The following is an 18,670-nucleotide window of genomic DNA, read 5'->3' on the forward strand; positions in this document are numbered from 1 at the left end:
TCTTTGCTGTTCCTTTTTAAAGAAAATCAGGTGTAAACTTTATAGTGATCTTGCTAAGTTGACATGTAGTGGTACTTTTTAATATATTTGGATTGTCAAGATAGAAAATAATTTGGTTGGTATGCCTTAAGCAACATTCTGCAAGAAGGAATAAGGAATAATAAATAAAACCTGAAAATTTATTCTAATAATATGATTGAGTGATAATTTTCTCTTTGAAAATAAATACATGATAATATTTATATAGTAGAGTGATTTAGATAATGTTCAGGAAAATAATTTAAATAGGCTGTTCTTAATTTACCTTTAAATAGTTTCAATTAGAATTAATTACTGTCCCTCCTTGTTTTCATAGTTTACACAAATCTTTATCCCAAGAAGAAAGTCTAAAGGATCAGTTTAACTGTACTCTTAGTACCTATGAGGATGCTTTAAAAAACAGAGAGGATATTGTTTCCATCACTCATCAACAAAATGAGGAACTGGCCATCCAGCTGCAGCAAGCCCTGACAGAGAGAACAAACATGGAATTAAAGCTTCAGCAAGCTTTAGCAGCCTCCCAAGAGGCCAGTGAAAAAGTCCAAAAGTAAGTATAATGATTTTGCTTTTTAAAAAATGCTGTCATTTGTCAATTAGGGATGGTATTCTTTATGCTTTTTGCCTTATTTAAATAAAATAGATTGGGCCAAAAAATCACATGTCCTAGTTTATATTAGTATGTATCTATATCTATATCTGTCTATACAGATGTAGAAATATAGTCCATTCTTAGTTTTAAAATGTTTTCTTAGGAACCCTTTGGGTACACCTTATTGGATTATTTAATTCTTTCCCACCCCAATTTATAAAAGAAAGGCCAACAGTTAAGAAGAGTGTTTTTGTTTGTTTGTCTGTTTATTTGCTGTTTTTCTTTACTCTCTTGGCTTAGGAGTGAATTTGATGGAAATAGATTGACGTGATTTTGCAATGTTATATAAAATCATTGAAAGTAAGTAGACAGACATTAAAATTGTTAAGATATGAGACTCACTTTCAGATACTTTATATATACATTTTTTACACGCAAAAATACGTTTACTTGAGATAATTTTCTTTACATTTATATTTTTAACAAAACAATTGCATAGAACTTTGATCTTTATTAAAACTAACTGAAAACTGAAAACATAATTTCTAAATGATATATCTTTAAAAACAGATTTTTTTCAGGAACTGAAAGATAATGAAACTTAACTAATCTTCTTTATATATTGCCAATATTAACAAACTGTACAAATACAAATCTCTTTAACTCCTAAGGCATACTTGGTTTTCTGGATGATTTCTTCAGTATTACATTATTAATGAGTAATGCAAATTAACTATAAGGTTTTTGCTTTCTTATTTATTAGAGTTTAAACCATTCATGAGTCTAAATTATCCATTTGTATCTAAGTTGATCATGCTTCCCATAATTCATATTTTTATTATGGCCTTAGATCCAAGCAAGCTTATTCTCTAAACATGCAAAGCAAGCTTAAGCATTATGTACTTCCTTAATCTCTTCCATTAGGTTGTCTTGAACTATCTGATTTATATTTAAATATTAGGGGGGGTTTTTTTGTTTTGTTTTGTTTTGTCTTGTTTTTACCAAATTTAAAGGTTAAGTTCATAAACCACAGGGCCCGAAAGTCCTGTGTTTCATTCATTAAGAGTATATAACTGTGAAAGATATGTCCCAGATTTCCAATAATATAATATCAGTGAGTTGATCAAAAATAAATAATTTATAAATGCATAAGTGTGTTGAGAAATCAATGTAAATATTGCTAGGATTTTATTTTTCTTAGTCCAAGATGAAAATTGGCTATTGTTCTACAATTTATACAATATTTAGCTTAGATATTCAATTATTGCAAATAAATAAGCATCATAAAACAGCAAAATTTACAAGGAAAATATATACATATATATGCATATACATATGCAATATGAAGAAACAATATTTGTATTAACAAAGTTCTTGTTAACAAAGGAAATAGATAAGACTTTATCAAATCTCTGTTAAATGTAGTTTGAAAGATTAAATAGAAATTAAATGAAATGAATATAAAAGAACAAATTAAAGGGGTTTGACAAACTCCATGGCACAGTGGAAAGAGAGAAGACTAGACCTAGAGTTAGGAAACCTAAGTTTGAATTTTGACTCCAACAAGAAAGAAGCTGTGTGAGGCTGGAAATTACTTCAGTTTTTTAGATCTACACATTCCTCACGTGTAAAATGGATATAACTATATACCACCTCACTATCAGTAGTTATAAGGAGAGTATTTTGTATACCTTCAGGTTTCACATATATGTGAGCTATTAAATATATTCAGACAATAGTGTATTTTATTTAATGTTCAGGTTTTTTAAAAAAATTTCTTAAAGAAATGTATATAACTCCCAAATTATATTTTGCTCATCATAATTGGTTTAGATGCAATATTTTTTTTAATTTTCTGATTACTTACTGTCTAATTTAGCTTAAATAACTACATGGTTTTCTGAACAGTAGTCAGTTATTCACTCCTGATTGCCATATGCAGCCAAAGCAAGCTTTGGATTTGTTGCTAATATGTGCTGTTGTTTAGCCATTTTTCAGATGTGTCTGATACTTTGTGGCCCTAGTTGGGTTTTTGGGGGGGCAAAAATACTTGAGTGGTGTGTCATTTCCTTCTCTAGATCATTTGACAGATGAGGAAACTGAGGCAAACAAGGTTAAATGACATTTCTAGCATTACACAGAGAGTGTCTAAGGCCAGATTTAAGCTGAATCTTCCTGATTACGGGCTCATGTTTCTATCTACTGTACTATCTAGCAGTCTAATGTCTGCTTTCCCAGATAAGTTGGTATGTTTGCTTCACCAATTTTAATAGAATGGTTATTCTAGAAGTACATTTTTGCTATGAACTTTTTTTAATGTTTGTTTCCCTTTTTTTCTCTAATAGTAATTTATTTTTCTAAATGCATGCAAAGCTAGTTTTCAACATATACCTTAGCAAAAAATATTATTCTTAGTTTGCCTTTAAACAATTTAAACTCTTTCTTAGAAAGTTAGGCTAGTGCATGCTTCCTTGTAACCTCTTTTATTATGTTTGCTAACTCCAAAAGGTAAGTTTCAACTTGGAAGAGAACACACCTGAGTTTAAATTATTTTCAGGAATAACATGAAAGAATATACAGAAAATATTCAAATTGGGTTCAATTCTTATTTAGCACTTGATAGCTAGTTCTCCAAAAACAATGTAGTGTCTTCATAAGAAACTATGACATTTTAACTAGATCTGCCTTATCCTATCCATCTCTTTTCTCTCCACTATTGTCCAGACTCTTTCATTTCGGCTCCTCTTGACTCCTGCCCCTTCAGCATTCATTAGCTTTTCTTTTCTAATCTGTCAACTTCCTTTATCATCTCTAATCTAATTACATGTGAAAATGTGAAAACTTTTGTGACTATAAATTTCTTGTTTTTAATAATCATAAAATTTTGAATTTACATGATTTCTCCCCTAGAGAACTCAAAACATTACACACACACACACACACACACACACACATTACATACATATATAAACAGATGCATATGTTCTCATTTTTTCTTTGCAATATACCTGGAAAGAAAAATTCTGCATAATTGTAACTATTCACATCAGCCTCAGTCTTATGGATAGATAGAATAATCATCCATTTAACTGATGTGGTATCATAAGAAGGGTACTAAAAAGGATTTCTGAAATAAACTTGGATTAAAACACTGCAAATAATCTTATTTTAAGATACATATCATTAGTAGAGTAGCACATTTAGACATAAAATACAGTAGGCTTAGTTTTTCTCCTCATCATTCCCCTCTCTTAGAGAAGAGATGATTTTAACACCTTTCCCACAAGAACTGTTATAAGAGGACTAGTATTTTAAGAGTTCAATAAGAGGAAAGAATGAAAATTGAAAGGTAAAAGAAACATAAAAAAACTGTAAGAGAAATATGTTCAAAAATTTACCTAGGGTAATCCTTATATTACTGATAGGGAAAGTTAGGGGAACATATAGGGATACAAACCCAGATCACCCCAATTATATTCCCTAATTGTCAAGGAATATGACCATTATCTCTGTATGTATCTTTTTATGACCGGAAATATTCTAAATGAGCTTTATATGTCAATTTATTTGTATTTTCCCTCCTATTTTAAATATTGAAATTGCATAGGGCACACCACATAGCTAGGTTAACATAGTTAAGTTAATATAAAGTAACAAATAGATTCTAAGATACTGAAGGACTTTAAGGATAGTATGTGGTCTGTCTCTTTCTTTGTTGTTAGTATGGTGCTTAAGCCAACATAAATAGAGACATATCTAATCGTGTTTTTAAAAAATCTCCTAGAATGAAAATTAACAAATCTCCTAATTGTAAATCTCATATCTACTAAATTCTTCAACTTATTTCCATTTCCTCTTTATCTGATCTCAATGCATATGGAAATGTTTGCCTGTATTCTTCATGCAATATTGATTCATATGTAGAGATATTTTTTATTCTTCTCTTTTAAACTAAACAATCCCAAAGTTTTTTTAATCTCCCACATACATACTAGTTTAACTAAGTCTTTTGTCCTGTCACTAAATCCTTTTTGGAATGAAGTCACTGTTATGATAGAATTTCTTTAGTATGAGCCATATCAGAATCAAACTATGTAAATAAAGATCTGTTTTCTTTTTTATTTGTGTTTTTTAAAAAGCATAGATACATTTCAAATGAAGTGATCCAAACAGAGTGTACAAGATTTTTTTATATCTGGTAATTTTGTTGCTCCATTTTGAGGAAGTTACTTAAAATCTACATTTGTTTTTATCATTTTTAAAAGTAAAAACTCCAAATAATACCTTCAGGAATACAAAAAATATCAAAGGCCAGTACAAATTCTTTCAATGGATGGTTTTCAAAATAATTAGTTGCTTTATGAAATATGGGTCATTCTACATCTTTAAAAATAAATAACTGAAATGAAAACTGTTATGGGCCAGAACTCTATCCTTGAAACAAGGATTCTTACAAGTTGCTAACTCAGTGGAATTGATAATACAATGGTTATCTAGTTTAGCATGGTGATTAATAGTTCTCTAGTTTAGCATATGTAGTTAGTACTTAATATAGTTCCACAAGATTCACACCTCTGATAATGTAATTAGAATAGAGCATATAAACTGGGACAAACTTGGCCAGGGTCAGACTCGGAGAAGACTAGAGGACTGGAGCCAAAGCTCTTGGAGCCAAATAAAGAGATTTCATCTTTGATCAGGCTCCTGGTGGGTCTCCTCCTTCCTGCACTTTGGGAAAGACTGGTTCAGACTCAGGGAGACTCAAAGATAGATTCACTCCATCTCACACTACCGTGGTGGCTGGCCTCCTGCATCCCCCCACTGATAACAAGGTCTATCTGAAGGCCCTCAAGAAAGCTAATTGGGCCCCAGGCAAGGAAACAATAAATAATTTGGACTTTGGACTTTAACATCTGGCTATTCTTGTGATGATTAATCTGCTGAAAGGAAGGCTGCTCCAGAGACCTCCAAAAAACCAACCAGAACACTACATTTTGGCATCTGAACTTGGGACTAAGGATTTACAATCAGCAGTCCAGACTGACACAATTCTGAGTTCACTGGAAAAGTCTCTGATCCTGAGTTCAGTTTAAAAGTGTCCATTACTCAGTAATTAGAATGAGTACAAAAATAGGCAGATGGAAACTTTGTAAAGGGCTAAATAAGTGTTTCAGTTGAAATGGGACAAATATTTAGAAAGGATACTTCTCTACCGCAAGGAAAGTGTGTAGAAAGCATGGTTAGACTGATAAAAAGCAAGGTTTGATTATAACTTGGGAGCAGATCATTGGACTTTTAGAAACAGTACAGTACTCATCTCCTTGGTTCTCAAAGGAAGAAGGATTAGAATCAGACCTGTGGAAATTAGTAGGAGAGCAACTAAGTGAATATTACAATGATAATGGCCCTGCTTCAATTCCTAAAGAAACACTCTATACATATAACTTAATACAGTTGGCTTTAAGGAATTATATAAGTATTAGAATAAGCAAAAAAAAGAAAGAAAGAAAGAATGGGAGGCGAAGGATACTTACAAACTAGGTGAAAAGGATGGAGAATTAGACAAGAAAGGAGTTAGGTACAATGCTGATGAAATTAAGGAGTGTGGTGCTTCACAGCAGGAGCCATGGGGAAGGGCATTCCCCATCCCCTGACCTACCCCCCCCCATTAGTCCTTCTTGGGTGGAGGGAAGAGGGGGGAGGGGGAGGGGTAGCAACATCATCAACCCCACCTATGAAACAGCCTATAACAAGATTACAAAAAACACTAGTTAAAGCTAAAAAAGGACAGGATATATCTGATTTAATAGAAGCATACCCTGTGAGTGAAGAATTTGATGCTTCAGGTCAAGTCAGGAGAAGATAAACTCCTTTTGATCTGGAAATTATCAAAGATTTTTAAAAGGGTTGCACTTTTATGGGGCTACATCATCTTATGTTAAGATGATAATAGAGAATTTGGCTTATGAAGTTATAACCCTAGTGATTGAAATCTATAGCAAGGACATGCTTAGAACCTGGACAAAACTTATTGTAGCTTTCAAAGTATAGTGAACTATGTAGGATACATGCCCAATGAAATAGGCAAACTGGAGTTAAATATACAAATCACCTTTGACCAACTAGCAAGTAAAGGTCACTATGCAGATGCTTTAGCACAGATTAATTACCCTTTGATAACATATGAACAAATTGCTGCTGCTATTATCAAAGCATGGGGCACCCTCCAGGAAAAGATGGAGGGGGAAGCCTTAACAAAAATAGAGCAAGGTCACCCTGTGCTGATTTTGTGGGATGTCTGCAAATAGCTGTCATACAAATGATTGGTGAAAATGCAGCTACAGGAATTGTGATAAGACAACTCACTAAAGAAAATGCTAATGAAGTTTGTAGAAGAATTATATGGGGACTACACAAGGATGCTCCTTTAAGGAGATCATAAGACACTGTGCCACAGTAGGCACAAATGCTATGATGCAGAACATGGGAAGACAGGGTCCCCCTTTGCAAGGGACTCATCAGTGCTTTTCAATGTTGTAAAGTAGGGCATCTTAAAGCTCAATGTAGGCATAGAGATAGAGTGAGAAGACAGAATTGGGGAACAAGACCCAAAACTCTATGTCCAAAATGCAACAGAGGTTTCTATTGGGCCTCAGAATGTAGATTGACCCAAGGAAATGAGAGGCGGGGCCCAGCTCCAAAACCTCAAACAAAAAACAAGTGGGGCATGATGGCAGCTGAGGTTATAACTAGAGAATCTTTAGAATTTCAGGACTCTTATATCATCAATAAGCTGAAAAGCAATCAAACGGGAGAAAAGGGATAACATGATCAATCAACAGAGAAGCAATCAGATGGGAGAAAGGGATTACAGTTGGAGAGAATATAGGCTTTTTAACCTGACAGGCAGTGTCCAGTGCAAGCAGCTTCAATATAATCACAAAGCGATGTGGAGAGATCCACAAAGTGGTGAATGGAAGGGAACAGATAGGTTAACTTCTTGGGGGAAAGGGTTTGCTTGTATCTCTACAGATGGAGAAGGAATCAGATGGGTGCCAATGAGGCATATTCACCTTGTCCATTGGAGAGAGACAGAAAAAGAGAAAAATCTCAAAACAAAGGGGAAGACCTAAAAAATATCTGACACTGAAAGAGCATGGCTAATAATAAGACTGTTACAGAACTTCAAAATCCAAAGGAATCATTGGATTCACTGAGATGAAAAATTGTTTATAAGACTGTTGGAGAACTTCAAAATCAGCAGAAATCAGTGGATTCCCTGAGACATGATAAGACTGATACAAGACTTCAAAATCTGCAGGAATCATTAGATTCCCTGAGACATGATGAAACTTGCAGGACTTCAAAACTTGAAGGAATTATTGGATTCCTGACACATGAAGTAATGGACAACAGATTGGTTTTGGACTGTTTCTAGGACTTATGGACATGTATAATTCCTTATGTTGATTCATGTTGTTTGTTTGTAATACCTCCCATGGATTTATGTATACCTCTTTCAGGTGAGACCCTTCAGAAACCCCCTAATCTGGTTTGATTCCCCATTTTCCTTTGGTTTTCATCTCCCTTCCTGAGATGTCAGGGAGGGCATGATCACTTCCTTTTTTGGTGTTTTTACCCCTTTTTCTGAGAAGTCAAGAAGGCATGATCACCTCCTTATTGGGATTCTTTCCTCCCTGAGAAGTCAAGGAGGGTGTGACCACCTATGTTCTAAAACAAAAAAAAAGCAGGAGAATTTCCTGACTCACAGCTGAATAATGATTTGTGTGAAATACTTGAGATTACAAAGAAAGTGTGAATTCTTATGTTGGTTTCCCTGCTCATGAGTAAGAGCTGCATACATATTTCCCTTAGAAGTGTCAGGAGATTCACCATATTGTCACAAGGGTTCTCAGCTTAGAGCAAACACACTTTTCACAAACTCAACTGCTTAATCTGTTTGCAGGTTCAATTATAAGGGGTGGATGACTTTAAGTTCTGGGAAGGCATACAGAGCATTTTCACACTTTCTTGATTTAAAAAAAAAAAAAGAGTATACTGTTGTCATCAAAGACTTTACCCAACTATTTAATTTTGTTTCTGGGGCCTGGTCTTGATGTTAGCTATAACCAAACTTAATTTATTAAAATTTATTGTAACAAATAAATTGTAACAAATTCAATGAAATTGTTATAATCATATATCTAAATCTATAGAGAGAAAGATATATAGAAAGGTTAATCATATAAATCAATCAAAATAATTGTTTCTTTCCATATTTCAGTTCCAATTCCTATGTCTATAATTTCATATTCAGACTTTACTTTTCTTTCATCTAAGATATTTCATGCAGGAGGCATTCAACAGATATTTGATTCATAGATGAGAAACTGAAGAATAAAATTAATTCCAATCTAAATACAAAACTTTCTACCAAAATTTAGAAGATTCAAAAAGTTTTGCTGTGTTTTCTTATATTATTAGGAAATAAAAGGAGAGGATGAATCAAAATATTTCTTGAAAATCCTTCTTTATGGCTTAATTTAGAAGTATGTGAAATAGGGAATTTATGTTGATAAAAAATTATCTTTTTGTTTGCAATAACAAAGGAATGAATAAAAAGAGTAAGTATTTATGTGCAAACCACTGAAGATAAAAATACAAATTAATCCCTGGCCTCAAGAAATGAATATCCTGATAGCAAAGAGACTGTAGACATAAGGTTATTATGTCCAAGAAGTAAAGTTATAGGAATGACAAATGGAGTTGTAGTAGACTCAAAGATCCTTTTCCAGTAACAATAGCAGTATTTATTTGATTATGGCTTCAGAGGGAAGGGTGAGGTGGGTAGGGAAGATAGTGAAAGTATGGCCAACATATAGAATGAAGCATAAAGCTGCCCTAGATATAGTAGACCATATGGATTGCAAAGATGAATATGCAAATTTTCCAAAATAAAATTAGTTTAAAAATCTACCTTGCTATTTAGTTTAATTTTGCAAAATTTGTAATCATGCCTGTGTACCATTAGTGGATCTTTGAATACCTTCTATGTAGTCATTACAAAATATTATCTTAACATGTTATTAAATTGCTTTCTTGGACACATGATATATTTTTTTGCAAACGTGTATAAATACAAATTTCAACAATAGAGCAAACAAATTTAGTCCTATGGCCTGTGAATTGCAGCATATGCTTTAGTTTGTGAAATCCAGGTCTTTTTCAACTCTGTCAAGCAAGTATATGTTTTATAAAATTTATCAATAACTTTGAATATTTACACAGTGGATCACCATTCTCCTCTACTAGGTACATAAGGTATATTTCTTTAGCAGCAGGCTATATTGTACACAGAGATAACTGCCAAGCTTTGAAGGCAAATAATTACTGTGCTCATTTACTTTTTTAAAAGCAAAGTATTTGGGCTGACATAGTGATCTATTGGAAATGTTCTGCTTTTACATATGAGAAAAACAGTTTCTATTTTCTGGCTTTAAACAAAGATTAATATAGAATTATTACCTTTGGAGGTCTAGCCTAGAAATTGAGTATGGGCAATAGAGCTTAGAATAAAATATTCCGATTAAAACTGCCAGCTAGAAACTCAAAAGAGAAAGGAGAATCTGAGCTTTCCTCTTGAAAGCTTCTGATAATATTGTGATATGATCTTCAAAATGCATGGAAGCAGGGAAGGAGAGATACAGCATAGCTGCTTGGACTCTAGACCCTCTTGCCACCATGTTTGTTTATAAAAACTGTCAGTGGATGATCTAGAGTTGGATTAGTTCACAGTTAATGGGGGTAAAAGAGAAAGAATTTAAGAAGAGAAAAAAGACAGAATTTGGTATCAGGTTAGGCAGTAGAAGACAAATTTTGTTTGTATTCTGAATGCATCTGAGGCTATGAAATAGATCAGATCTCAGCCTCTTGTCAATTTTAAAAGACTGGGATTTGGGGGAAAGAAAAATAAGGATAATAATAATATTCTTATAGAACAGAATGCCAGGCAGGTACATGGACAGACAAGGGAGAAACAATTCGGTATTAGCTGATCTTGGCATGATCTCGTGTGTGTCTCTGTTTCTCTTTGTATCTCTGTCTCTCTTTCCCCTCCCTCCCCCTTTCCATACTCTCCCTTTCTTTTCTCCCCTTTTTTCTCTCTCATGTCATCCCCTTTTGTCCCAATATATGTTTATTGAATTCATTCTACCATGAGCAAAACTTGATAGGTGCTCTTATGAAGAAACAATGTTGTAACATGATTCCTGTTGCATATCGAGCTTTTTTTCTGAGACAAAGAAACATTTTCTTAAGAGCCAAAGACAAAAGTAACTTTCATGTAAATAGGAACCTAAAAGCCATTAATGAGTGTTATTTCTTTTTCCTTATTTTCATTCTCATGGGTTCTACCTAATATGTACATATGTTAATATAGCAGTGGTAAAATGACAGTTATACAAACTGGGAATATGTACATTTTTCCTCAAGAAATTATGTGTCCTAGTTAAATATTTAATATAGAAAGCTTTTACTTAAACAATTAAATTAATAGGACATTTTGTTTCAAAACTCTTTTAGCTAGTGAAAACTTTACATTCCAAAGCTAAATTAAATTAAATTAAATTAATCCCAAAGCTAAAAAATTAAATAATTAACTTAGGAATAAATATAATTGGATATGTTATATTCAATTTGTCCTCCTATCAAACCCTATAACTATATTGGGAACTTAATAAATTTTTGTTGATTATTATAATAAATTCATTAAAATTGTGCCCATTAGAGAATGTTTTAAATATCACTTCATTTTTAAAAATGTTCCTCCCTAGTTCCCTGACCAGAGAATCTTCTTCATTAGCAAATCATAAGGGAGAAAATCAGTTCCTCAAGACTAGCCAGTAAAGAAACAGTGTAACCACTACTGATCAGAGAAATACAAATTAAGACAACTCTGAAATACCACTACACAACTGTCAGATTGGCTAAGATGATAGGAACAAATAATGATGAATGTTGGAGGGAATGTGGGAAAACTGGGACACTAATACATTGTTGGTGGAGTTGTGAAAGAATCCAATCATTCTGGAAAGCAATTTGGAACTATGCCCCAAAAGTTATCAAACTGTGCATACCCTTTGATCTAGCATTGCTGCTATTGGGCTTATATCCCAAAGAAATACTAAAGAGGGGAAAGGGACATGTATGTGCCAAAATGTTTGTGGCAGCTCTTTTCGTAGTGGCTAGAAACTGGAAGATGAATGGATGTCCATCAATTGGAGAATGGTTGAGTAAATTATGGTATATGAAGGCCATGGAATATTATTGCTCTGTTAAGAAATGACCAGCAGGACGAGGGTAATGAAAGCAACCCTCAATTTCTCTTGAGGTTTGGAGAGACTTACATCAACTGATGCTGAGTGAAATGAATAGAACCAGAAGATCACTGTATACTTCAATGCTGTATGAAGATGTATTCTGATGGAGGTGGATATCTTCAACATAAAGAAGATCTAACTCACTTCCGGTTGGTCAGTGATGGACAGAGACAACTACACCCAGAGAGGGAACACTGGGAAGTGAATGTGAATTGTTGGCACTACTGTCTATCTACCCAGGTTACTTGTGCCTTCAGAATCTAGTGCTTGGTGTGCAACAAGAGAATTGGATTTACACACATATGATGTATCTAGGTTGTGCTGTAGCACATGTGAAGTGTATGGGATTGCCTGTCATCTTGGGGGGGAGTGGAAGGGAGGAGGGGATAATTTGGAGGGGTGATTACAAGGGAGAATGTTATAAAGAGAAATTGCTCATGCATATATACTGTCAAAAATTTTATAATAAAGTGACTTTGTTTTCAATAAAAAAAAAGAAACTGTGTAATCATATGAAGTTACCTACATTTCTGAAAAATAAGGTATATTTTTTCATCTAATCCTTAGAACTAAACTTGATTATAGAATTGTACAATGTTTAGTATTATCTATTTCCATTGTGATAATCACTATGCAATTACTTCCCTTTGCATCAGTTCACATGAGTTTTGTACACTTCTCTGTTTTTCCATGTTCTCCATTTTTTCTTATGGCACAGTAATATTCCACAATTTGTTTAATTATTCTCCAGTTGATGGACATCTGTTTTGTTTCCAATTCTTTGCTATTACAAAACTGTTGCTGTAAATATTTTACTATATATGAAGCCTTTCTTTCTCTTCTACATGGGTAGTGAGTTCCAATTTTTAATAAAAATGAAATTGAAAAAACAAGTTACAGCAATTAGGCTTAACTGGCTTGTATCTATTAAACAAAAGTGATCATTTAAAAGAATGGCTTACTTTATAGCATTATTTGAAACCTGCTGATCTTTAATAAGACCAAAAATCCCTTCTGACTTGGTCATGAAAACTCATCATGTTTGATTTGAAGTCATCAGTGTTTATGAGCTGATTTAATACACATAATAATTTAAGGGCAAATGAAAAAATACAATCCTCTTTATTCTGACATGTAATATATAACACATTTCAGAGTTATAAAGGAAAAAAATAAGCATATACAATATTTAAAATTCTTCCCCAAAGGGACCTGTATATGGAAGAATGTTTGTGGCAGCCCTCTTTGTAGTGGCCAAAACCTGGAAACTGAGTGGATGCCTATCAATTGGAGAGTGGCTGAATAAATTGTGGTATTTGAATATTATAGAATATTATTGTTCTGTAAGAAATGACCAGCAGAATGATTTCAGAAAGGCCTGGAGAGATTTACATGAACTGTTGCTCAGTGAAATGAGCAGGACCAGGAGATCATTATATACTTCAACAACAATACTATATGATGATCAATTCTGATGAACGTGGCCCTCTTCAACAATGAGATGAACCAAATCTATTCCAATAGAGCAGTAATGAACTGAACCACCTACACCCAGTGAAAGAACTCTGGGAGATGACTATGAGCCACTACATAGAATTCCCAATCCCTTTATTTTTGTCCACCTGCATTTTTTATTTCCTTCACAGGTTATTTTGTACACTATTTCAAAGTCCAATTCTTTTTGTACAGCAAAATAATTGTATGGACATATATACATATGTTGTATTTAACTTATACTTTAACATATTTAACATGTATTGGTCAACTTGCCATCTGGGGGAAGGGGGGGGAAGGAGGGGAAAAGTCAGAACAAAAGGTTTTGCAATTGTCAATGCTGAAAAATTACTCATGCATATATCTTGTAAATAAAAAGCTATAATATATATGTATATATATGTGTGTATATGTATATATCTATATATATTATATATATATATATGTATACATGTATACATGTACATACACACACACACACACACACACACACACACACACACACACACATATATATATATATATATATATATATATAATAAAATAAAATAAAATTCTTTCCCAAACCAAACTAATCTGCTCCCCTGGCTGAGTTGTAGGCATTTCATTTCAGTATCCCAAGACATTCTCTATTACTGACTAGAGGGTTTAATCTTCCCCAGAATGGTCAGAGCAGCACAGTTCAAGAATAATAAATCTCTGTATAATCACACTATAATGCGAGGTGACTGACCAAAAAACACATATGGGTTTTAGTCAGATGCTCTGATGCTTTCCCTCACCTTTTTTAACATAGCTCTGAGAAAAATGTGACTTAGACCAAAGGAAACCATGAGGAGAAGAAAATTTAACACATTGGTGTAAGACCATCCACTTCATTGATGCAATCTGAGGGGAAATGCCTAATGATTAGAAGAATCAAACTTGGCAATGAAAACAACAAAGCTCTTTTCATCAATTCAAATGCAGACTCCAAAGCTGCAGATGGTCATCTCCAGCCTTGCCTATTCAGTGTGGGGTTTTATAAAATGGCATTTTGGTGCATACTAATAGATCAAAAAAAGATTTAATAACATAAAGATGTGGTATTTCTTTTTAAATGATTATACATGTCAGTGAGTCACAAGAGGATAAAATAAGTGTCTTTTATATGTAGGTCTAAAATCTTTTTGATATTTTCAACAACTAAAGTGAGAGCTGTAGTATGCAGATTGAATGCTGTAGAGAACAATTAAGTGTATGAAAAGGAGACCAAAACAAGAATCCAAGCTTATTCTGATAGATTTATCTTTTCTTCATAATGTCTCTCAATTCATAGTATATTATTTAGATCCCTTAATATTTTCTTAAGGTTAACATAAACTTCATGTTTGCTGTCCTTCTCAAGAATGAGCCAAACTCATTAAAGATAAAGACATAAATATGAATTAAAGATACTAGCAGAAGAAATACCTTTTGTAGCATTTGTCTCTTTAAAGAGTAGAGAAATGTAATAAAATTTGGGACTTAAATTTAAAGCTTTTTTCAAAGTTTAAACATGGGCTATTTCATTCAAGGAAGCTTCAAAACTCTTAGGAGGCTATAATAACTTAGTCATTTTAAGAAGTACTAAGTTTGCATCAGACTTAATATGTTTATGTCAATATTTTAAATAAAACAAAGGAATTATTATAGATACTGGACACTGTTTTGTTCTGAATCTTTCCTGCTTCTCTAAACAAATGAAGTATTTATTTTAATTTAAGAATTTTTTCTACTGGATTCTATCAGATGACTATATCTATCTTACTTCAAACAGCTATAATTTAAGTTGTAGTATAAATCAACTATTCTGACTTTTAACAAGCAACTTATAACCATTCCCTATTTTTTAAAGGAACTATTTTGGATTAGAAGTTAAGTAGAAGGAAACAAAGTATAAAAAAGAACACTGAATTATGAATTAGAAACACTAGGTCTATCTCTAAAATTATTTATCATTTCTATTTTTATCACTTTTTCTTTGTTCACCTCTATTTTTTCTCACCTGTAAAACAAGGTTTTTAATATTTTTCAAAAATTAAGCCAAATTAACATGTGAATACTTTGGAAAAAAATAATCAATCAATAGTGCTGGTTGCGTGCTTACAAAGAATGAAATAATTCCTAGTCACTAGAATTTTACATAGTAGAGGAGACACATACTTATAGGCAGCTAGATGGTGAAGTAGATGGAGCACTAGGCCTGAAGTCAGGAACAAATATTAGGTATGACCCTGGGTAAGTCATTTAACCTCTGCCTGTTTCCTCATCTGTAAAATTGTAAAATGGTAATGATAATAGAACTTACCTCTCAAGTTGTTGTGACAATCAAATGTGGTAAATACCAACAGTGTCTGACACGTGTTAAGCACTATGTAAATGTTAGCTAAAATTATTAATAAAAATAACAATTATTTTAATTATACACATATACACATAAGTACAAATGGCATAAAGTGAATAAAAACAAACATATTTGCCCTTTAAAATAGCTAAATATAAACATAGTTATTCTATTTTAAAAAAAAAAAAACAACTAAAAGGTAGTTAAACTGTCTCCCAGGATATTTTGGAAAAGAGGACACTGACAGCTGAGGGAATTAAAAGAATAAAGTTCTATGTAAATTCAAAGCATTTTTATAAACTGTTTTCTCAATAATGCTATTAAGAATATAAATTTAAAAGAGTGAGCTTGGCTTCATCAAGGCCATTTCCTTTTCTACAGTTACTGGGGTAGTTGATGAAGGAATACATTAAATAGTTTACCTAAATTTGACAAAGCTTTCAATAAATTTTATGCCATTCTTATAGAAAAAATACAGCAATTAGATGGATTTGTAACTACTTAGCCATTAATTATTTGAAGTCATTTTGGAAGGTGATATGAACCAGAGATCTATGTTTGATCCATAATAGCTTAACATTTTTATTAATGACTTAAATAAAACGTACATATGTACTTATCAAATTTTCAGATCACATAAAGCTGGGAGGGAGAGTTAACAGTCTTTGGTTTCATAAAAGTATGGTTTCATAAAAATCTTGAGAAGTCTAGAAACTGATCTGAATCTGTAAGACTAACTTAAAGAAATATAAATATGAAGTCTTACTCCTGGGTTAAAAAATATTTCAAAAGGATAGGGTGGCTAAAAATCCACATATTTGAAAAAAATATGGTGTTGAGGGGCCTATTTACTCAATATGAGTTAATATGATATGGTAGCCTAAAAAAAGTTAATATAAGATTTGAAGGCATAACTCCCAGAAACAAATTGATAGAATCACTTTGTGCTGACCTCATCAGGTCACATGTGAAGTATTTCTTGATGTCACAAATTAGAAAGGACATTGATAAACTGGAAAGCATCTAGAAGAGTACAACCAGGATGATAGAGAATCTCATGTTCTTTACACATGAGAATCTAAGAACTCTTAAGGAATTAAGTATGTTCATCTTCGAGAAGAGAAGATAGGGAAAAGAGAAGGTAATTGTTTTCAAATGCTTGGAGGCTGTCATTTGAATTTGAGGTTAGATTTATTCTTTTTGACTCTAAAAGACAGAACCAAGAACAGTTGCTTCGAGGCAGAATGAACTCTCTAGGGAGGGCTTCCTTGAATGAAGGTCTTTAAGCAATATGATGAAACAGATTTTTATTTGGATATTTCTTATACTAGATGGACTCCAATGTCCCTTTCAATTCTAATTTTCTATAATGCAGATTTCAAAATGGAAATTAGTAAATGTTTTTAAAGGTGAAAAAAGTGTTGTGATTCAATACAGTTTCTAGATATGTCATTAGGTAAAGAGGGAAGTTAACATGACATAATAATAGTCCCTCTTCTTATCCATCCATCCATTCATACAGCAACCATTTATTGACTGTTTTCATTGTGAAAGGACTGTGCTAGGTTTTCAGGGAAAAACACAAAAAAGTTTGATCTCTGCCTTCATGGAGGTTATTTTTAGTCATATTAGCCTATTAGGTTATCTTTTGTATCTTATGTTTATATAATCACATCTTTGGTACCAGGCAAAAATCCTTATTGTCTCAAGAAACCTGACAGTGACAGTGGTAGTTTTTGAAAGAAAAAATTGACCTATTGTATGGTTATTATTAACTGTATTTTGGCTATATAGATTAACCCTAATATATAATACCGTAATACTTGAGCAGTCCATGATATCATCATTTTAATTATTACTCTGAGTCACATGTCCCTCCCTCTATGCTTTAGGAAGCTTTGGGGCTACTGTAGCTGAAAAACAGATTCTCTATTGGTCATTCTCCTGCTGATAAACCTCTTTAAAAATTGTCAGTTGACAGACTTATACTCAAAATCATTTTCATTTTGGCAGAATCTTCCAGAGCTTTCAGTCTTCTGTCCGTCATTGAAGGCCCAACATCTCTATACAACAACAGGAAATTACAGTAGAATTGTAGGGGAAGATAAGATGCAAAAAATAACTTAAAAGATGAGTGGAAATAAATTTGTTGAAATCAAAGACTATGCGTTTTTGCTTGTATTTCCCTGAAAAAAAAATGTATCACAGTTCTTTTACAGTGAAGTGAATAGATGGATAAATGGAAGACAAAACTCTTAAAGATTTACTCAATGAAACATCTAGAAATTGTGTTTTTGCATACTTTGTTCTTCAATCTTTCTTTAAAAATAATAATGTAGCTATGTTTTAAAGCTTGCAAAGCACGTTAGATAGATTTTTTTTTTCATTTGACCCTCATAACAACTCTGGTTGTTAAATACTTCAGTTATTTTTAGTTTCATTTTACAATTGAAGAAACTGAGGTTGATAGAAGTTAAGTCAACTGATGAGATCTAGATAAAGGGTAACTAAATGAAATTAGGGTTAATTGAGGTCTAGTGGCAGGTTCGGGGTACAGGAAGTCAAATGGAGCTCTCCTGCAACCCCTTTGGATTCGGCACAAGGACACAGAGTTAAATGAGGTCTAGTAAAGGCCCAAAAACCTAGATTGATAAAAGAGGTTTATCATGGGGTTTGGAAGTAAGATTAAAGTCTGATTAGTAAAAGGTGTTAGGTAAAGAGAGGAGTACACCAGAAGTTCCAGTGGACAGAGAGTCTGTGGTACAAAGCATGGTACTAGCATGTTTCAACCCTCTGCAAAGAGAT

General features: G+C 32.9%; 1 protein-coding gene across 1 annotated transcript in view; it reads left to right on the forward strand.

Annotated features, from left to right (window-relative positions):
* Nucleotides 1–18,670, forward strand: part of LOC141556503 (mirror-image polydactyly gene 1 protein-like) — a 175,378-nt gene that overhangs the window by 107,259 nt on the left and 49,449 nt on the right. The window contains exon 2 of the mRNA XM_074290703.1: nucleotides 356–586. Coding sequence (XP_074146804.1) covers nucleotides 356–586 — 231 coding nt within the window. The remainder of the gene's footprint in view (nucleotides 1–355; nucleotides 587–18,670) is intronic.

Source organism: Sminthopsis crassicaudata, chromosome 2 (genome assembly GCF_048593235.1).
Source record: "Sminthopsis crassicaudata isolate SCR6 chromosome 2, ASM4859323v1, whole genome shotgun sequence".
Classification (NCBI taxonomy): domain Eukaryota; kingdom Metazoa; phylum Chordata; class Mammalia; order Dasyuromorphia; family Dasyuridae; genus Sminthopsis; species Sminthopsis crassicaudata.